The sequence below is a fragment of the Cardiocondyla obscurior genome, linkage group LG12 (genome assembly GCF_019399895.1).
Source record: "Cardiocondyla obscurior isolate alpha-2009 linkage group LG12, Cobs3.1, whole genome shotgun sequence".
Lineage (NCBI taxonomy): Eukaryota > Metazoa > Arthropoda > Insecta > Hymenoptera > Formicidae > Cardiocondyla > Cardiocondyla obscurior.
The window spans coordinates 2,128,424-2,148,120 of NC_091875.1; the positions used below are offsets into that span (position 1 = coordinate 2,128,424).

Consider the following 19,697-nt stretch of genomic DNA (forward strand, 5'->3'; position numbering starts at 1 on the left):
GGGGGGAAGGGGAGATTTAGATTTCTTACCGTGTTTCTCGTCGTTGTCTTCCAGCGATCGTCGAGATATCTCGCAAGATTCCCCAGCTTTCCTCGCTTACCGGTTACCCTTCATCGGCCGTTGAAAGCGTTCTCCTCAATGCGGAATTACGGTCCGCGGCTGCATTCGAGAGCCGACCGGCCTGTTGACTCGACTCGACGACTTCACGAGTGAAAATGCGACGGAAAGTTGATGCATACGCGAATGAATCGATTGCAATGTCTGTAGATCGCAGACCGGGCGGCCGTAACGAAAACGCGGACGCGAATACGGACGCAAATGCGGACGCAACGGGCCGCGGATCACGACTGCTAGGAATCCATCCACACTCCACGAACGCGCGCGCGGAACTGCGCCGCGGCCGCGCATGTACGCGCACTACACGCGTCCACGCCGTGAAGTTTGCCCAACACCCGAAAGAAGGTAGCCCTGTGGCTCGCTCGCGGCGCGATTTTTTCTTGCTTTAAAATTTGCTTTTACATTAAATATCGGAAAAACGTTTGACCCGCTGATTAATTTAATTATTTTCAATTCTCTATTGCTGTTTTTTAATTAAAGTTTTTAAATTAAATTCATCATAAATTCTAAAATTGTTGAATAAAAAATGTGTACATAAAATTATTATTTTATTTTAATTCAATTCAAAGATTTCTTTCTTGAATGGCTATTTATCTTTTATTCGTTCTCGAGATTTATTCAGATTCACGAACTCTTTTGTATCACTTTATTTAACATTTCTATTAATATCCCATAACGATCGAAATAATTAACAGTTTCTTACAGTTTGAAAACAATTAAATTTCTCGCGATTCTCAGCGTGAAAAAGCACGCTCTCTCGCGAAATTGCAAAAGTATTACGTAAAAGATCGAGAGATTCTTTCTTCTGGCGTTTCTCCCACGCCGTTCAATTTTCGGTCCGATGCTAACTAAAAGTTTCCTGCTAAAAAAAAATTAATTATTTCGAGAAATGTATTAAGAAGCATACTTGGCGAAATTACAGAAATGTTACTCAGAAATTCTTCCCGTTTCTTTCGACCCACGCTTCTGAAGTTGGACGACAAAGTTTCCTCATTGTAATTGAATTAAGAATTAAAGTTCACCAAAGACGTTGAAACATATTGATAGAAATTTTTCAGATGTATTTCCCAGTTAATCGCGTTAACCTGGGAAAGTGTAAGAAATAACAAACGTTCGAAATGGGTCGCGTTTCCGTGCTCGAAAGATTGTGAAAAATTATATCGCACGAGATCTATTTAATATACAAAATTTTTGTACGCCATATAGCACAATGTGGCAATAACAATATTTCGTACATGCAAGATAACTCGTCAACAGCACGTTGCGAGAGAACATTACCTGACAATGTAAAACCCATCGCAAAATTTCAAATTAGTTTAACTGAGTTTCGCAACTGATATAATTCAGGGTCGATACGTCGACTTTTGAAATAATTAAATAACAAAAAATAATTTTAATAGCTTGAAATTTAGAGTAGAGATACTAACTTATATCCTATTAATAGAACAATTGTCGTTTTTCAGTAAACTAAATAATACAATTACAGATAAAAAAAATCAATAAAATAATAATGGTCCGTTTGCGCATTTAAACGAATCGTATTCCTAACAAAAATATATTACAAAATAATTACTCGATGATAAAATTAATACTCATTGATTCATTTGAACTCTCGCTGCAGTACGTATTGGATAACATTTCATAAAAAATACCGAATATAATAGATTTAACAATTTCTCGGCGATACAATTAATATTGCGGTCATTCTTTTCTTCGAGTTTTCGATTTTAATTCGTCCATCGATGAATCGTCAATATATCGGAGACGAATTATAGGAGGAAATGTCTGCCTGTCGTTCACAAGGGCGGAAAATTTGCGGTCACTCGCTCGCTCGCAACGAGCCCAGATTAGATATCCACCATGGGGAGAGAAGGTGGACGACCATTGAGAGTTATGGTAATGGAACGGAGGTGGATGACCCAATTTCGAAAGGACAAAAGGACCATCCTCGTTGCGCCAGAACAATGTGCCTGGATGTAACAGTATCGTTCAAAAAGATGGGTCTTTGAAGACTATCGATCCAGAGATTTCCAGCCTCTTCGGAAGAAACTAGACGCAGCTGCAATTAGCATTTAAAATTAATTTTTATTTTTACACAACCAAATAATTTATATAGAAGTCAAAACATAAATAATTCATTTTACACCGTAGTAATTTGTAACTTGCAAAGTCTGTACAAAACGAAAATAATTGTTACACTTGCTATCTTAGTTGCGTGAAGGGTTTCACATTAACGAATTATACTTGAGCCCCGTGAGATTTATAACCAGCCCCGACACTCCCAGTTGTCGCAGCGTGCGCTTGACAGCGATAACGGTGCACGTTATATTACTTCACCAAGATGGAAAAGTACCCTCAGGGTGAATCTCAGAGACACAGATATTCCTGTAACGCGCACCTAACATGACCTTTTTATAAAAAAAAAACTAAATTGTAACTTGAATTGAACAATTGTGATAACTGACGTAAAATATTATTCTCGTTAAACTAAAACAACTTGATTAATGAGTTAAATTGTAGAATAATTAAATTATTAAAAATAATGGATAAAACTTAAATTATTTAACTAAATATTAATTATCAATATATCGTTCATTTATTTAATACAGTGCGATTTAAACGTGTAAAAATATATAATTCAAGCTAAATTAGTATAAACATTTATTAACGTGTATTTGATAGTAGAGCATAATTACAGTAACGCATATCTCATTACACAACTGCCTGCCGAGTCTAAAGGTACGATTATCTGATTTCATTGTACAGGGCGAAGCGATAGTTTAACGTTCAGAGTCGTGGGAATGGAACGAAATGGATAACGTAATTTGCAAAGGACAAAGTTTTGACAAAGCTACGCTCTATTAACTTCAACGAGATATTTCGACGCGGCGTGAAAAAACAGCCGGTGTAAACGATTATAAAATATACAATCATATTTAATATAATCGTTACATATAAAAAGATATACTTTTTATTAATCTACTCATAAAGTATTTGTCCGTGTACACATCCGAAGCAAATTACATTTGTAAAACAAGAATGTTTCATATCGTAATATACAATATATATACACCCAAGAAACAATAGCTATATCTACACCGATTCATCTCAACAAAGTTATACTTTCCAATTTTCGTAGTGTTATTAATTACCTACTACGTGTCAGTCTATAGATCGTCATCGACGCCAAACTCAATCTCATGATATGTTTCTGCTATCCAACCAAGCAGGTACTTGACTTTTTCCGTCGCCTCATCATTGGCTTTGTAATCTTCAATAGCCTCAAATAGGCACTTCGATAACAGTTTTAACAAAGGCTGTGAACAAGTAAATTGATGTTAAGGTCAAACATACAATCAGTATTAGAAATTTAAAGCAGCATGTTAAAACATATTAAAAATACTTCGTAAAAATATTTCGTATAATTATATACTTTACAATTTAAATCTTTAACTTTTTTAGTTTAAATGCTATTTATTTATTTATTCCAATGTATCATATTAAATAGTTATACCGCAAATGCACTTACCACAGGCCAGTCTTGCCTAAATAAAGCTACACATTGATCACTCAGACTGTCTCCATTGAGTATTTCCGTTTCTAATAATCTCTTCAGAAATTTGCCAAAGACTGGCCACATCGCATCATTCTGCGGTTGCGTTAGCAGCATAATATTTCTAGAACACAAAATTCTACACATAGGCGAGTCGTTTTCGTCATTTTTTAAATTGTCTGATGACCAAACTTTAATTAATTTGTCTTGGACCTCTCGTGTAAACAAATCTGTCCTATACGCCACTGAAAATGCGAAATATTAATATAATAGTTGCATAATTTTATCATAACATTTTAGTATTATTGAACGTACCTAAGAATAGCGCAAAATCGACACTAAGATAATATAAAACTTTTTGTGGACCTGGTAGTAAGTCACCTCTTTGACTAAACGATTGATACAGTTTGTCTAAAATATCTAATATAGACGATATATTTAAATCTATGCCGTTGTTATCCAACATATGCCATATAAATGCCTATAAATAAAAGCAAACAGAAAATATCTAATTATTAACAGTTTAAAATCGTTAATTTTAGAATACATAAATTAAAAAGTTATTAATTTGGAAAAACTTTATAATTATTATAATAAATTCTTTATTGTATCAAACTTATGAACTCTCACCCGAAGCTCGTCCATTATGACTGTAGGACTAGGAGCATCCATATTGTGATGCTTTTCTTGCTTAGAGTGCACAGGACTACTATTCCGAAAGAACCTATTGATTTCAAGTTCCATATCCTTTATAAATAAGGAATCGCTGGCAATATGTGATTGAATCCATTGATTTATTCGTTCCATCGCCATTCTAGTCGTAATTTTAATGCACATTTCCTTAACCGCTGTTAGAGAATCCTCTGCCAATAAAGATTCTATCGATGTCGCGACTCGTGTCTCGCAAATCGCCGGAATTGTTTTCTCACATTGATCTTTCAATTCTCTTGACGCGTTGTTGGCCAACGTATTTATGTCATCCAAAAGCAAAGCCTAAATACAAACTGCGATTTAAACGCTTAATCTCTTCCCACATAAAACATAAAATATTTCTGATATAAGCGCGCTGAAGTATCACCTTAAATTCGTTGAAAAAGTTTTTCGATAATTCACTCTGTTCATCCGTACTCCTATCAATGTTCTTGCGTTTCAAAATCTTTCTGAAAGAATTTAAATTTGCTTCTCGCGCTGACGCTAAGAGCGTGTTGCATATATGTTTCACGCAGGTTGACGCAACTCTCTCGGAAACGAAATCGACAGTTTTCCGAGTAGAAGCCGGGTGACCATGGAAAAAGGCTTCTTCCAGTTGAAACTGCAAAAATAATTTATAAAACGCATAATATTATATTAGTAATGTTAGAAATATAAATATATTAAACAAAAAAAGTACCTCCAAGCGTTTTGCGCGAGTGGTGCCTCCTAATTTACGTAATTGACTAGTAACGGGTGTAATGTGTTTATTGGAATTGATATTCAAGTTCGTCCCGTTTCCATGAAAAACAGAAAATGTCGATTCCGTTCGAGGACAACACATACGCATCGTACGTTCAGTAATTATATCCAATTTGTCGAGACTATTTTTGACGGGAATTGCGCAGTCGACGGAATGCGAATTCTTCCTTTTTTCAGAATATTTTTCCAACTGTTTGAGATTTTTTAATTCCTTAATTTTGCAAGTCTTTTGCCAGGTAGTATAGAAATCTCTCGGAAAATTTGGTAGCTCGAACAACCAACTCAAACTGGATTTGAGGAGCACAGTCGATTGTTGAGAAATAGGGCAATCAGAAGCGGAAAGATCGGTTTGATTGATAGCGTGATAGATGTAATACAGTAATTCCAAGATCTGCTTATAGTATGGCAGTCGAAGTGACACGACGTCCATCATAGCTAGATATTTTATTACCCAAGGTATCGTCAGCGACAGTTTGCCCTCGACTATAGCATTTTGAAGACACGATTGTAAATTCAATGATGGTAACACCTAGATGACAATACAAAACGATTATACGAGAAAAATTTAAGATGCAACTTTCAACATTAATCACAGTTTGTAAATAACTTACCTTGCTTCTTATTTCTACTTGCATCATTAGAATTTCTTTAGTAGTATTCGATTCTGATCTATATGGCAATGACACTAAAAGTCCTAATACTTTTGCAAGAAGTCTCAAACTGGCTAAACAAGTAATAAAATTTCGCTGCGTTTGCTCGTCAACCATTGTCTCTATAAAAAAAAAACCCAAACAATAATATTCATAAAATTTTAAGTAAAATATTAATAATAATTAAATCAATATAAAATTTACCTGAGTCTTCTATTTCACTATTGGCAAACTGGGTGTCATTCAATTCCATTATCTCATGTACAAAACAATTCTCTAAATGTGTATAAAATATCGGGTTAAATGCATGCAATATAAAATCTTTAAAAAACTCCTGTATGCCAGGAAATGAAGGACCAATACTCTGACTTTGAGATGGCAAGGGGGTTACAAATCTTTTACTGAGCTGTGTCAATTTTTCAGGATTAGTGTGCTTTAAAGCTTTTAAAAAACCTAAGCTCTCATCGTCCATTACACCATCCTGTAATTCACAATTGCTATATTATTAACAAAATAACAGTAATACAATAAAAAAAAAAAAAAATTATTGGATTTAGCCTTACCTGATGTCCATTTTGTATACATGATATTAACAATTGTGATTTAAATAGCCTAGCAATGTGATAAAAATTACTGCAGTCATTGTGCATTGTCAGCATAGTTCTTATCTTTCCACCCAGTGCAATTTGAAACACCCATCCCGGAAGCAAATGATTCTCCTGCCACATCCTAAATATGTCGTAAAAGGCATCTCTTTGCTTCTTAAAAGTATGGAATGCAATGACTGACGAAAAATTCTCACGGTTGTCCGTGTCAATTTGAAAAGACACGTTTAGCTCACCCATTGTGCACGCCAATTTCTACCTAAATTTACAAAAAACAATAAGCATTAAAATGTTACAGAGAAAATCACAAAAAAAGAACTCTTGCAAGTGACTTTTACAACCTGTTCATTAACTAAAAATCTCGTTACTCCCAGTTAAAAATTAATTAACACTTGACATCGGAAACGTTAGTCATTCTTGACGTGAAAGTTAAACATTTGGAGCATATCGAAGCAAATGCAGCGTACAAACAATGATTAGAATTTTAATTTAACGAAGACACGACCAACGTTATACAATCTCCAATCGCACATTGAACATTTTTCGGTGCGGGGATCATATTTCCGAGCATATGGTTGTTTCGCATTCTTGTTAACTTTTCAAAACCGGAACGACCAAATGTGGTTATGTTACATCGAAAATCACCAAGGTCATGAAATCGTCTTCAGCAGATATCTCAAATCGCTGAAGTACATCGCATAGTTTTTAGATGACGCTACAAGCTTCCATGAGTACCAATTTCATATTTATCATTCGACGATACTCAAAGTTACAAACGTCAATAAAAAATTAAAATTTATGACTATTATGTTCTAAACGCGCATATTTATGAGCTAATCGGAGTAATCTAATAATATTCCCTGACTTCATCTAAAAAACGTCCACTCCACTGTAAGGCTTCGACATCGACCAGACGATTATCGGGAAAGATGGCGGCACTGTCGGTGTAACCTAAAGTGCGTCCACGTAGGACCGTGGTTGGAGCATTCGGAGCCGTTGGGGAACAGAGAGAGAGGGGCGCAATTGACAGAAGAGAGACGGATACGGGAACGAAAGGGTGGTTGAAACGGCAAGGACGAGAGAAATTTGCTCAACGGCGGCGCGATTTCGGGAGGTGACCGGAGTATCATGCGAGTGAGGTGTGCGGATCGCGAAGATTGTCACGAGGCATCGCCATCGATACCAGCCGCGTCGATACCCACATCGGGCCCGTTACCGCGGGTGGAGAAAAGAAAGGTGCAGTCGATGACGCCGATGACGCCGTGCCGCTGCGAGACGTGCGTACGCAAAATATAACCTCTCCGGCGCCAGTAAGATGCGCCAGGCTCCGTTGGTCCAGCCGCAGATACCGCTGTACCGAAAGACTTGATCCCAAGGAGCCGCTACCCTCGTCGCGCCCGCTCGCTCTACGACTCTCGTTTCCGTGTACTTCGTTGGCCGCCATGAAAGTGATCGTAAAGAAGCTGCAAGGAAAGGAGTGTGTCGTTGACGTGAGTACGGCATGACTGTTGCACTGCCCAGGGGGAAGGGGGGGTGACCCCTTTATCTGTTTCCCGTTTGCTCGTGAAGGAAAGGTCCACGACTTTCTTCTGTGACGTTCTTTCGCGAGTTGCTCGTGCAATCGAATTGATTTGTTTCGTTATCTTGAGGGAGTATTCGCGCCCGGACGTTCGTTAAGCGAGAAATCGAGACGCACGATTGGTCTGTTTTTTTTACTTCAACGGTTTTTTTTTGTGTGTCTTTGAAGTTTGGAATTACTTTTTGAGGTATTATCAAGTACAAGTTGACCTCAAATTGTCGCATGTGATTTTCAGATATTGCCGTCAGAAACGGTGTTAGAGTTGAAACACAAAGTGAGCGATCTTTTGGGTATTGATGTACCACAGCAACGATTGTTGCTCACAGGCAAGACTTTGGCCGGTAAGGATAATTGAACTTGTTTAGCATAGCAGGCTGTAACAATTTCCTGCTACAATTGTTTTGCTTGGTGATTTTAGACGAAAATCCATTGAGCTTTTACCCAGGAATTAAAGATGGCAGCAAGTTAAACCTCCTGGTGATCAAGAAAGCAGAGGAAGGCTCCAGTGAGACAAGAGTCTTGCCCCAACAAAAAATGGGCATTCATCTGCTGAGAGAGGAAGTCTCGCGAGTGCTCAGGCATTATTACACGGTGTCTGAGACAGAGTCCATAGTCAATGAGCTGATAAAGGACTTGAAAAACAAAGTGAATAATCTTAGTTATGATGATTTAGAGAGACTAGCCACTGCGTTACTCCAAGACCAAGAGAACGTAGGTTAAGGCTCAAGATTATCCAATTTTTCGCTTATCAATTGATTATTATAATACGAGTTTATTTAATTGAAGCATTGCCTTATATCATATATCGAGCCTCTCCTCTTATAATTGGTATTTTGTAATTTAAAACGCGGTCGTAATATTAAGAAAAATTCGACACTTGACGTACTATTCTCTACAATTGAAATCTAAAGTCAGGATATAATATTGTGTGGAGTTTATTAAAAAAAAAAAAAAATATTGTACACAGGTGTATGTCATGCCGCATCATAAATAACTATATCTTGTACGATAAATAGGAAGTTGTCAAGGATCCGCCAAATCCAATTGACGAAAATATCTCGCTACTAAACAGATGAATAAATTCAGCGCTCCCAACTCCTGCGCGTCCAATTCTCTCTAAAAAAGAAAACATAAAGGAGATAGCGAGATGGCGAAGATGGCGTTAGTAAATTTTAACGTGAACTTTTGTAGATATTAATAAGACAATGAGCTAGTTTAGACATAGAAGAAAAGTTCAGTCCCTTATTTTCTCAACCTTTTGTAATCCGACAAATGCGAGTTTTTATTATCACCTGAACCTTTTTCTAATATCGGGAACGACATAGCAGCAGCGTAAGTAGCGTAAACAGGAAGTTATGCAATAAAAATGTTTTGTTAATAGAAACTCAACGTTTTCCTATTCTCCGATATTCCTTTTTTAATTTTAGTAATATTAGTAATAAATTAGCTAATAATAATAATAATAATAATAATTTAACTGAACTTTTCTTTGTAAAATCGTAAAGTCGACATTGATTTAATTCCAATGTTTAAAATACTAAGTCAAATAATGAATATTACGGAATCTGCGCGAATGATGGAACATGCTCGTGCTAATGAACGCAAACAGGAACAAGTGTCAGGCTGCAATGGTTGTTCCAAGATAACAAGTAACGCGTAGAGCCACTGGCCTATTTTATATTCAATTGTCCTCTTACTGTCCACAAATTGCACCAAATATTCGAGTATTTGCTCTACATTCGACTGATTAAAACAGAACAGGGTATTTAATGTAGGTTCAATTTTCTTCTCATTGTCCAAACAAAAGTCAAGCCAACCAGTTTGATCATTTATATCTGGCTGCAAAATCAAAGTCAAATTTAGCTGAATAACTTAAAAATTTTCTTAAACTTTAAACTGTATTGTACAAGACTTGTATACCAAATCAATATTGGGTGGTCTCCACTTGCGCTTGCCTATTACTATCTCGTCTTTCAGTTGACTAATATATAATCTTAACTTGGAGAAATCTGCAACTTGATATTGCTGCCATTCCTTTGTTGGTCCAAGACTTGCTGGTGCTTGAATACACCCTGCTAACTATAATCACATTGACTCCATAATTATTATATTGTAGATCTTATATATGATTTGTAAGAATTAACTTACAGTCTCAACATACGCTTTTGTTGGATTTTTCATGCATGATGGATCTAAATTAGCCACCACTACATCTGCACATTGTCTGGCTTCTACTCTGCAATATTAAAGACATTTAATTGTTAGCTTATCGTCTGCAAATTATAAATTCTGGGAAAAAGATATCTGCTTACATTACTCGTTTGATGTACTCCTCCCCGGAGGAAGGTGGCAGTGACAGATTAATATCTTCGTCAATATCTCCTACCGTGAACACCGGCTGCTTCAAATAATCCATCATAATTTATGGAAGAAGAATCCTCTTATTTTGATAAGTTGTTTATTTTATTCTAATTTTTCTTGTCTTATTAATTATTATTATTATTCTTTTTTTTATATAACTTGTCACTAATCGACGAATTATTTGACGTTTATTATAACAGTTTCAGTACCATAACCTCTTTATGATTTAAATAATTTTTTAAATAATAAAAACTTGTATATTTGTTGTACGATATTTAAATTTATTATTTAAAAGATTCTTTAAAGAATCTTCACGTTAGCTTGAACGATTTAATTTGCGATAACTTCAACTACTTATCAGTATAAAGATTTTCGTCGTTCAATGAAAAGCGACGAGGTTAACTTCGTGTTTCTTTCGCACATCGTAATTAAAACTTGTAGCTGGCCACAAAAAAGTTTTGAGAATTGATCGTTAGATTAAACAAAGTATAAAGAAGGAGAACGTAAAATACAGAAAATATTTATTGCTCGTAAAATCATTTTCTCTTTTCTCGGTAATATTTACGAATACAATTTCTGAGACTCGACAGCGGTTCTCGACAGATTGCGAATAGCATTTCATGAATACGTGTTAATATTGCATAGTGTATTTTATTTTATTTAAAAAATTAAATTTTTTAATGACAATCCTTAAAACAGTTTTACGTATTTTTTAACAAACATCGTACAAAATGTAAATAATTTTTAAGTTTTAAACATCGAGAAGTATTTTATTTTACTGTCTGATTTATCGTTCAGTCATACTACTGATTTCTTGACTAACCATGTTCGCCGTTGAAGGCGACGGTGGTGGGCTCGTAGCGAATTTCGTCGAAACTAACAGAGCGCCGTTCCCGCTAATTTCGTGAGAGGCACCGGCCATTACGAAAGGGGCAGGGCCACGAGGGCTGGTCGAAACGGCGTCCATTGCAAAAAGGACGTGGCCAAGTAATGGGCGGGAACGGGATTCTGACCGTGTTCACCAACTTACTTTTTCTATACTCCTGATAATTCCCGAGCGTTTTCGGATATTCGACGCCCGGGATTGACTGGTTTTGTCATCTTGTTTATTTTTAATTTCTCGGTAATTTAAATAGACGCATGATTAAATTATTGTTTTTTTTTAAATTGTAATTGAGGATTAAATATTTGTTTAATTGTTAACGTATTTTTTTAATAACATTAGGCATTACAAAGCGTGGAGCTTCGCGCACCAGCTCAAAATGCAGCAAAAGCGAGAACGGGCTTCGGATTTACGAAAGTCTCCGGACTGCGACATAGGATATAGAAATCGCAGTGAATTGCGTCGAAGTTAAACAAATGATGAGATTAGCGGGATATCCGTGAATAAATGGAAATACAAAACAACGTGCAGCGTTCCGCATGGCATTGTCGTGCTGGCCGTCTATGGTTTTACTCCGGACGAGCGATTTAAATTCGTTTTCGTCTACGTCGAGTCGTCGAGTATCGTCTGAACCTAACCTCCATCAGTTCCCGTTCGCATCCAGTGGTATCTAGGGTGAATCGAGTCGCCGCGATGGACGAGGACGCGAATCGACTTAGCGAGCATATGAAACATTCACTGAAGACGGCACCAAAGTCTAATGTGAGGAACTATTATATTTATAAAATAATAAGGGCTTCGAGGGCGGTTCTAATTAACTGAAATTATAAAAGATACATATATATTTACAGGTGCTGGAATGTCGTGTTTGCGAAGAGGTTTTCACAGTGGATGGTGTAAAGGTACCACGTTTACTGCACTGTGGGCATACAGTGTGTCACTCGTGCCTGCTGCGGCTGAGGACTTGTATGTCGGAACAGCAGTTTCTGCTGTGTCCCTTTGATCGGCAGCCTACCGCCATTCACGAGAACAGTATCTACAGCCTGAAGAAAAACTTTGCGCTCATCGAGCTGCTCGAGCGACTGGAGCAGTCGCTCGAGCAGTCTAGTAATCAGAAAACAATGATGCTGGAACGTGAAAGGCTACAGTCAAGGCTGTCTTGTGATGAGGATGAGGCACACACCGCGGTTCTTTACTGTACCGTCTGTGCCACGCATTTATGCGAGGCCTGCGACACTGCGACACACTCTTCAAAAACGTTGGGCAAACACAGACGCGTACCGCTGTCGGAGAAACCACGCGAGAAGCCTCGCTGTCCGATACATATGGAGCATGTGGCCGAGTTCACGTGTACTCAAGAAGGCTGTCACAATTCCTTGATGTGCTACTTATGCAAAGAGTATGGCAAGCATAGTACACACAAGGTAATGCCTGTGCTATTATCTGTTCTTTCAACATATTTCAGCTAATATTTTATTATTATTATTAATATTAATATTAATATTAATAATATTTTAAATTGCAGCCGGCGTTAGTTGAAGAAGAAGCAGAGAATATTAGGAAATCAATTATTACAGCATTGCAAAAAATGACACAGTTTATGGAGAGCATGAGAGATACTGCACACAAGATAGGTATTTATCTATTTAATTTTTTTCTTAACTTGTTTCTAATTTCGGCGTTTATAACCAACTAAAAGAATTTTTTTAACACAAATTGTTTTAAAATTTTTAATATATTTTAATGAGTTTTTAATCCGCTTTTCTTTTTTAATTTATATTCTTATTGTAGAAGCTGTAATTGAAGAATTGGAAGGCTGGGCGATCGAAGACGCGAGGAGAAGGGTTCGATACCATTTTCAGGAATTACACGCCGTTTTAGCCGAGCAGGAAAAAACAGCAATGACGTACATTGAAACGGAGACTCGCGGTAGGCTTTGCGCACTGAGACAGCAGCAAAAAGATCTCACGACCACGAGATCGCAAGTGGCTGGCGTGTGTATTCAATGTGAAAGTATACTCGATTCCGAGGATACGAAGTTATTGAGCAGCTCGGAAAAGGTCAAAGAAGTATTGGCGACGTTGGAGCATCAGCAGCAACATTATGCGCAATTAGGACCGGATTTTCTTAGTCCTGAATCCTCCATTCCCATTATATTCAGCAGGGTTTGTAAATTTTATCGTGTATTGTGTATAAAATAAATTATATAATATTCTAATTACAATTTAATTATTAAGAAAAAATTTTATCTTACAATAGGATAACAGAATACACATTGGAACAAAGATCGATATGCGCGTAGTAATTCTGGGATTAGACGGAGCAGGAAAAACAAGCATTTTATCTGCTATGCGAGGTGTCACGCTGCCTAGTTCACCGATTCCTACTATTGGCTTCAATGTCGAAAGTTTAGAATACATGAATCTCGTATTTACTCTTTGGGACGTTAGTGGTCATCAAAAGTTTAGACCGCTGTGGAAGCATTACTATCACAACACGCAAGCCATTATTTTTGTGATTGACGCTAGTGATAGATCTCGATTTGAAGAGGCACGAAAAGAATTGTCGAAGATACTTTACGAACAAGAATTGAAAGATGCTCTACTTTTAATTTATGCTAATAAACAGGTAAATATAACGTTTCCTTCTTTATAAAATATCCTTTTAATATACTTCTATAATAATCTTGATATCATATTTATTATATTTTTTTAGGATGTTCCTAATTGTGCGAGCGTAGAAGAGCTGATCGATACATTTAGTTTGCATAAACTTTGTTGTGCTCGTATATGGCACATTCAGGGCTCATCGTTAGTTACCAATGCCAGTGGCACATTGCAAGGTCTCGACTGGCTTTCAACGCAATGCGTATAGTTTCTTTTGTATAAAATTATATATATGTGGAAAAAGCTGAGAAGACGTACTTCATGCTAATTATTATGACGATTTCCGTACAAGAACAAAGCAGACTGAGAATAGATAGGCAGATAAAAATCACGCAAAATAAGTATTTATACATATAAGTAATCGACGTCGAAGATAGCTTGTTTTTTAGTTATTCACACAAAACTATCTGATTTTGTATATATCCGAAGAATCACATTAAAAAGCAGTATCTCAATGTCGACCATACCTTAAGTATCATTAATATTATTCGTTCTATGGGCGAATATGAATATTAATGTGAATAACAATTGTATTATAATGTCGTAAATCCGTTAACTCATTAATCTATGAACTTAGTCTATTCTTTAAAAGTCGCTATACCAAAAAAGTAAAAAAAATAAAAAAAAATAAAAAATAATTTATAAGTCGACGAAATGGTCATTTCGGACAAAAGTGATATCAGTTTATTTTCTGATGTAAAAATGGAGTTACAAGATTAATTATATTCGAATAAGATACAATAAAATAGCGTGTATATGTATGTATGTACATATACAATGGTTATTGGAAGCTATTTGCACAATCGATTCGTACACATTGTTACAAATGTTGAAAATAAATCGGCAACAGGATTGGGTTTTGCGTTCGATCAAGGTGAGAGCTTAAGGCCCCGCAAAAATAAACGCCTGAGCACATCTAGAAAAGTCTTATTTATTTTATTACATGGTTATTGGACTGCCTTTGATACATAATCATATCAATTATTATCACTCGTCACATTTGCACACATCTATCATTCTTACGTTTTTTTATTTTTTTTTTTTTTTATTTATTATTTGGAACGAGTTTCTTTCTCTTTCTTTGAATTACGCGCGTACATTGTACGGAAATTGAAATAATATATATATATATATATATTATATATATAATAGCATCGTGTTTATTAAATTACATTTCAATTATTTTTTTTTTATGCATATAAAAACACTTGACAAACAAAAACGGAACAACTTAGAGTCTTTTGTGGAGCTGCGCCGATGGTGGACACGGGCTTTAAACGACTCTTCTCGTTTCTTTCTTCTCTACACGTCTCTCATTTTCTCTATTTTCTAATATATGTTCTTTCGTATTCCAGCACACACTTGGCAGAAATATCGATTCACTAAGCGTGTATTCAGGATAATAGACTCACTCAAATAAAGTGTTTTGGGCTACGAATGTTTTAGGCGCTGCGATACGAAGGCCGAAAACACTAGTGAATCATTGAGAAAACCGAGCAGGACTTTGTAGAAGTTTAAAACATAATTCAATATGACGTTCTTGTGAATAATGCGGCGGGCGATGTAATCGAAGAGGGTATTATCCTGCACTCTTGCTATTGTGTATCTTTAGATTACAATTTTGTGCCTGTGGGAGGATTTAGTGCGTGTCGCGACCACGTAGCTCCTGGAATACAGTCTGTTTATGTCCATGCACGACACACTTATTTACAATTCGTCATGATCCTGCGAAATAAAAAAAGAACAAAGTCGTTAATGTCATTGTTTTGTACTAAAATTAGGATTTATTAAAATATTTAAATTCAGAAACGAGGAATTCCAGTTTTTCTCGTCAGTAAATATCAGAGAAGATGTGAACATCATGCGCGAGTTTAGGCATAAACTTATATAAAAGACGTGTAAAATATGTAATATCAAGACTTACGTCTGAGTGAGTGTGCTCTTCTTCGTCTGCTTCTTCGTCATCTTCATCGTCCTTATTATCCTCGTTTTCCTTAGCTTCGGAATCTCTTCGCTTCCTTTCCTCCTCATCCTGCGCTTCTTTCATTTTCTTCTCACCTTCCTAGAGTTCAGAAAATAAGTAAAATATTTTCAATTAATTTATCATATAAAACTCAGAGAACCCATACTCATTAATTTATAATTTTATGTTTAAAAGATTACAAGAAAAAAACTGCGATGTACTTACGAGGGTCGGTTTCCAGATATCTTCACCGAATTTACTTGCGACTTCGAGATCATCGGTAATTAAAACATTATCGAAAATGGTACCGGATCTGACTTGCCAGAGATCAAAACCGACAGCACAAATTTCGTCACGTTTGTACAGTTCAGGATCGGGGGTGTATTCGGGGTTATCGATCTCAGGATGAATCCATGGCCCTTTGTAGTTAGGATTGTCAATTTGTTTTGGTTTCCATTCACCCTAAAAAATTAAATAATTAATAAAATAACAATTATTAAAAGAGCATGCAATATCCGACATGTCAATTTAAATATGAACCTTGTAATCGGGGTTATCGATCATAGGCGCTTCCCATTCACCGTCCATTTCGTCATCCCAATCTTCGGGTTTAACGGCCTCAGGGTCGGGAATGTGCTCGGGTTTATCCCAATCCTCAGGTTTTGTATCATTGGGATCGTCGATGGTAATGTTGTCATCCCAATCAGTAGGTTTGCTCTGAGATGGATCCTTAATCTTTTTTGGAGGTAAGAAACCCCAGTCTGCTTCTAGTTCACCAGATTCAACTTCTTCGTTATCAATAAGCACCTAAAAAATAATTTGTTAAAGAATTATTAGACAAGATAAATATTTGTTCGGTGAAGCCGAATACCGAAGTTAGGTAGCCTTATTATTAACGTGTTGATCTTTGTCGTAAGTGTACAATGAACGATTTCATCCCCATACAGTTAACAAACAAGATAATCTTTGCTCTACGAGATCTTGTAGCACCCATCCTCCATGGAAATCAGTGAGAACATGTGACTCTAAGCTCGACAGTACTTACAATTTATATGAATTTATATGATTGTTACATATAATTACCTTGTAGGTGTTATCGGGTTTGACAATTAATGTATATAAATGCGTGTAAATATCGTCTTTGCAACGAATATCCTTGTTAATCAGAAGGTTCTTTCCTTTATAACTGAAGATAACATGGACTTTCTTAGTTCCAGGTCCACAAATATCCGGTCCTACGTAAAAAATATTAAATTAAAATCAACAATTAATATCGGATAAAAATTCGTACAATTATTATGTTTGTATTTAGTATGTAATAATTTCTTTATTAGGTAAATGTGCCGTTACGTAAGATAACTCCAATTTTATCTAAGCTAATTAGCTTTCGTAATAAATGTATCTTTTCTGGTACCTGCGATATTCATAAGTATTATATCGCAGGGCATAATGAAAGAGTATCTTTCTTCGAGTTCCTATAGCACTCATCAAACACAGGTATGACCAGTGACTCTTAGGCTCGGAATTGATTATTCGTTGTCGACGATGTACATAAATTTTTATAGAAAAACTTACCAAACATAATCTGGTACGGGCTCTCGCCATGCATATCCTTTTGTTCGAGAGAACAGTCGAACACTTTGATGTATCCGCCTCCGCAGTCGATATTTTGTTCATGTTTTACAGTAAATTGAATAACAAGGTTTTTATCCTTATTGCTAAACGGGGTAAATTTCCTACTCAAAGCGTAAAACCTTGCGTCCTGCGACGTTTGGATACCTGAGCGAAATTCAAGAAAACGGGGTCATTAGATAAGCATACACTTGTGCTCCGTAATAGATTATCTACGTTTCTCTTAAGTACCTTTATCGTTCTCCTCATCGTTCCAAAACTTGCCGTGGCTCAAAACGAATTTTCCGAATTCCTTGCCGGGATGTTCAGAATAGATCCAATTCTTTTCCCATGAATCTGGAACATTTCATAAATAACAATTTCTTTGTAAATCGATAAAATACATGATAGTAATATAATAATTACTAATTAAGTCATACAAAATAATTCTTATTTAAACATGTATGATTCATTGAAGAATGCTTTATCTCGAAAATTATCTTTCAAGGAATCTTTCGATTTCCGACGGCGACAAATTAGACGTACTTCCGGGCTTATCAGAAGAACAATTAATATAAAGCAACAACGTGTTCGCGCCCATCCCTCCCACGTCGTCGAGGGGAAGAGTCAAGTGGGGGCAGAGAACCGGTTAAAAATTAAGAAGGCGACGATGTAACTGTACCAGCCGTAGAAAGGCGAAGATATATCACTATCTCTCCGCGAGCATATTTAATTCAGCGACGTTCGAGGCGTGAAAACGAAGTCAAGACCATCGCGCTTCCATTGTCATCGGCGAACATAAGAGATTTGTTTTCCCCGCAATACTCTTTTCCCTCCGGCCGGCGCAGTTACTCAATAAACGGAGGAAAAAAAAAAAAAAAGAAAAAGGAAAAAAAAACGATAAAGGAAAAAAAGAGAACGGGTCCATTATTATTAACGTATCTTTTCACACTTCGCGCGTGCAAAAGGAGACAAAGTGCGGCGGAATCTTCTCTCCTAAATTTAACGGGATAACGTCCGTGCTAACGGAAGGAGCCCCTATCTTCCGCACTCGGGACGACCTCGGTAGAGGCTCCGAGAGAGAGAGAGAGAGAGAGAGAGAGAGAGAGAGAGAGAGAGAGAGAGAGAGAGAGAGAGAGAGAGAGAAGGAGAAACGAAATGGAGACGGGGAGATGCAGGCGACGCAATCGCGCGTCCGCGAGGCTTTTTTTCCGTCAAGACCGCGATCTCGGGCCGCCGGGAAGCGGCGCTACGCCACCGAGCGTGCACAGATCGACGGATCGATCTGCGGCGGCGTCATGTCGACGGGCGAAGATGTGCCCGCGAGAAAACGAAGCTTCTCGACTACGTGTCGCTCACCTCGGCCCGCCGACCGTTCTTTTTTTTTTTTTTTTTTTTCCTCGCCTGTCCACTCGGTCGCTCCCCCTCTTGTTATTTATTTCTCATTCGCTCACTCGTCCTTTTTTCTCTCCGGCCAAAGCGCATATGGCCGATGCGATTCGAAATGCGGAAACACGATGTGTCACGATACGGTTCCCGACGTTCCGGCGGTCGTCGCGGTAGAGAAACACGCGAGCGCCCGGCGGCTGGAACGGCACGTCGGAGCGCAGCAGGGCGTGCGGTCACCAAAGAGGAGGCGACGTCACGTATTTTTCCTTGCGGACGACGTTCGTCCTGGTCCTCGTTTCCCCGACCGTCGAGCGCGTTGGCTACCACGAGGGTGTGGTTCGCTCGCAGGACTCCGGTTTGCGAGAGCTTTCGTGGCAAGGAAGCACGCCACGCGTGCGATCTGCCTCGCGACCGAGCCGGGTTGAGGTTGGTAGAGTTGATCTACTCACCGTCGTTGAACTTCTCGTCCAGGTACACCTCCGCCGTAGCCGCAGAGGCGATCAGCAGGACAACGAGCGCGCTAAGGAACCGCATTTTCGGACGCCGATGGAGACGACGTGAGCCCGAGGAAGCCGACGACGACGTAAAGGCACCTGCCGCCACGACAATTCAGCCGATAATGTCCGATCCGCGGACGTGGTTGGCGAGTTTAGCGGCCGCCGAGGTAGACAGATGTAGGGTGCCGATTGGCGGAGGCACCCCGGCCAATCAACGCCGACCACGCTTGACCAGCGGCGCGCCGCGCCGTGGCACTCGTCGACGCCGACGGCCGCGCTTCAAGCGCCGCGGCCGCGAACCCTCCACTTACGTACCACGTAGGTCACAACGCTCGTGTCTTTACCGACAGGCCGACCGTCGGCCTGACGCG

General features: G+C 38.0%; 6 protein-coding genes across 9 annotated transcripts in view; 2 read left to right on the plus strand and 4 right to left on the minus strand.

Annotated features, from left to right (window-relative positions):
• Positions 1–388, minus strand: part of LOC139107245 (adhesion G protein-coupled receptor E3) — a 63,095-nt gene extending 62,707 nt beyond the window's left edge. For both annotated transcript variants that reach the window (XM_070664683.1, XM_070664682.1), the window contains exon 1: positions 30–388. The gene's annotated coding sequence lies outside the window, so the exon portion shown is untranslated. The remainder of the gene's footprint in view (positions 1–29) is intronic.
• A 287-nt stretch (positions 389–675) lies between these two features.
• On the minus strand, positions 676–7,099 carry Dlt (codanin-1 like protein dlt). Of its 3 annotated transcripts, none has more exons than XM_070664678.1 (11): positions 6,719–7,099; positions 6,336–6,636; positions 5,977–6,253; positions 5,734–5,894; positions 5,061–5,651; positions 4,749–4,982; positions 4,301–4,663; positions 3,986–4,151; positions 3,647–3,915; positions 3,270–3,434; positions 676–2,176 (listed from the first exon to the last, which is right to left on the minus strand). In XM_070664678.1, the coding sequence occupies exons 2-10, from the start codon at positions 6,615–6,617 to the stop codon at positions 3,285–3,287; spliced, it is 2,493 nt and encodes an 830-aa protein (XP_070520779.1). In that variant the 5' UTR covers positions 6,618–6,636; positions 6,719–7,099; the 3' UTR covers positions 676–2,176; positions 3,270–3,284. The 3 variants fall into 3 exon arrangements, with proteins under 3 accessions (XP_070520779.1, XP_070520780.1, XP_070520778.1); XM_070664679.1 differs by lacking the exon at positions 676–2,176 and adding an exon at positions 2,196–2,525; XM_070664677.1 differs by lacking the exon at positions 676–2,176 and having other exon boundaries at positions 2,695–3,434.
• Positions 7,100–7,378: 279 nt separating this feature from the next.
• Positions 7,379–9,340, plus strand: LOC139107247 (ubiquitin-like protein 4A). The gene is made up of 3 exons (XM_070664687.1): positions 7,379–7,867; positions 8,192–8,297; positions 8,375–9,340. The coding sequence occupies exons 1-3, from the start codon at positions 7,820–7,822 to the stop codon at positions 8,674–8,676; spliced, it is 456 nt and encodes a 151-aa protein (XP_070520788.1). The 5' UTR covers positions 7,379–7,819; the 3' UTR covers positions 8,677–9,340.
• Gem2 (Gemin 2) lies at positions 8,934–11,127 on the minus strand. Its single transcript, XM_070664686.1, has 5 exons — positions 10,269–11,127; positions 10,105–10,192; positions 9,877–10,035; positions 9,517–9,795; positions 8,934–9,072 (listed from the first exon to the last, which is right to left on the minus strand). The coding sequence occupies exons 1-5, from the start codon at positions 10,373–10,375 to the stop codon at positions 8,980–8,982; spliced, it is 726 nt and encodes a 241-aa protein (XP_070520787.1). The 5' UTR covers positions 10,376–11,127; the 3' UTR covers positions 8,934–8,979.
• Positions 11,128–11,333: 206 nt separating this feature from the next.
• On the plus strand, positions 11,334–14,993 carry LOC139107243 (E3 ubiquitin-protein ligase TRIM23). The gene is made up of 7 exons (XM_070664680.1): positions 11,334–11,440; positions 11,543–11,962; positions 12,052–12,624; positions 12,726–12,834; positions 12,992–13,365; positions 13,460–13,828; positions 13,916–14,993. Exons 2-7 carry the CDS (start codon positions 11,894–11,896, stop codon positions 14,072–14,074), a joined length of 1,653 nt encoding a protein of 550 aa, XP_070520781.1. The 5' UTR covers positions 11,334–11,440; positions 11,543–11,893; the 3' UTR covers positions 14,075–14,993.
• Positions 14,778–19,463, minus strand: Calr (calreticulin). Its single transcript, XM_070664681.1, has 8 exons — positions 19,279–19,463; positions 17,693–17,797; positions 17,405–17,608; positions 16,913–17,064; positions 16,370–16,636; positions 16,055–16,291; positions 15,791–15,928; positions 14,778–15,591 (listed from the first exon to the last, which is right to left on the minus strand). Exons 1-8 carry the CDS (start codon positions 19,361–19,363, stop codon positions 15,574–15,576), a joined length of 1,206 nt encoding a protein of 401 aa, XP_070520782.1. The 5' UTR covers positions 19,364–19,463; the 3' UTR covers positions 14,778–15,573.
• Between the last annotated feature and the right edge of the window lie 234 nt (positions 19,464–19,697).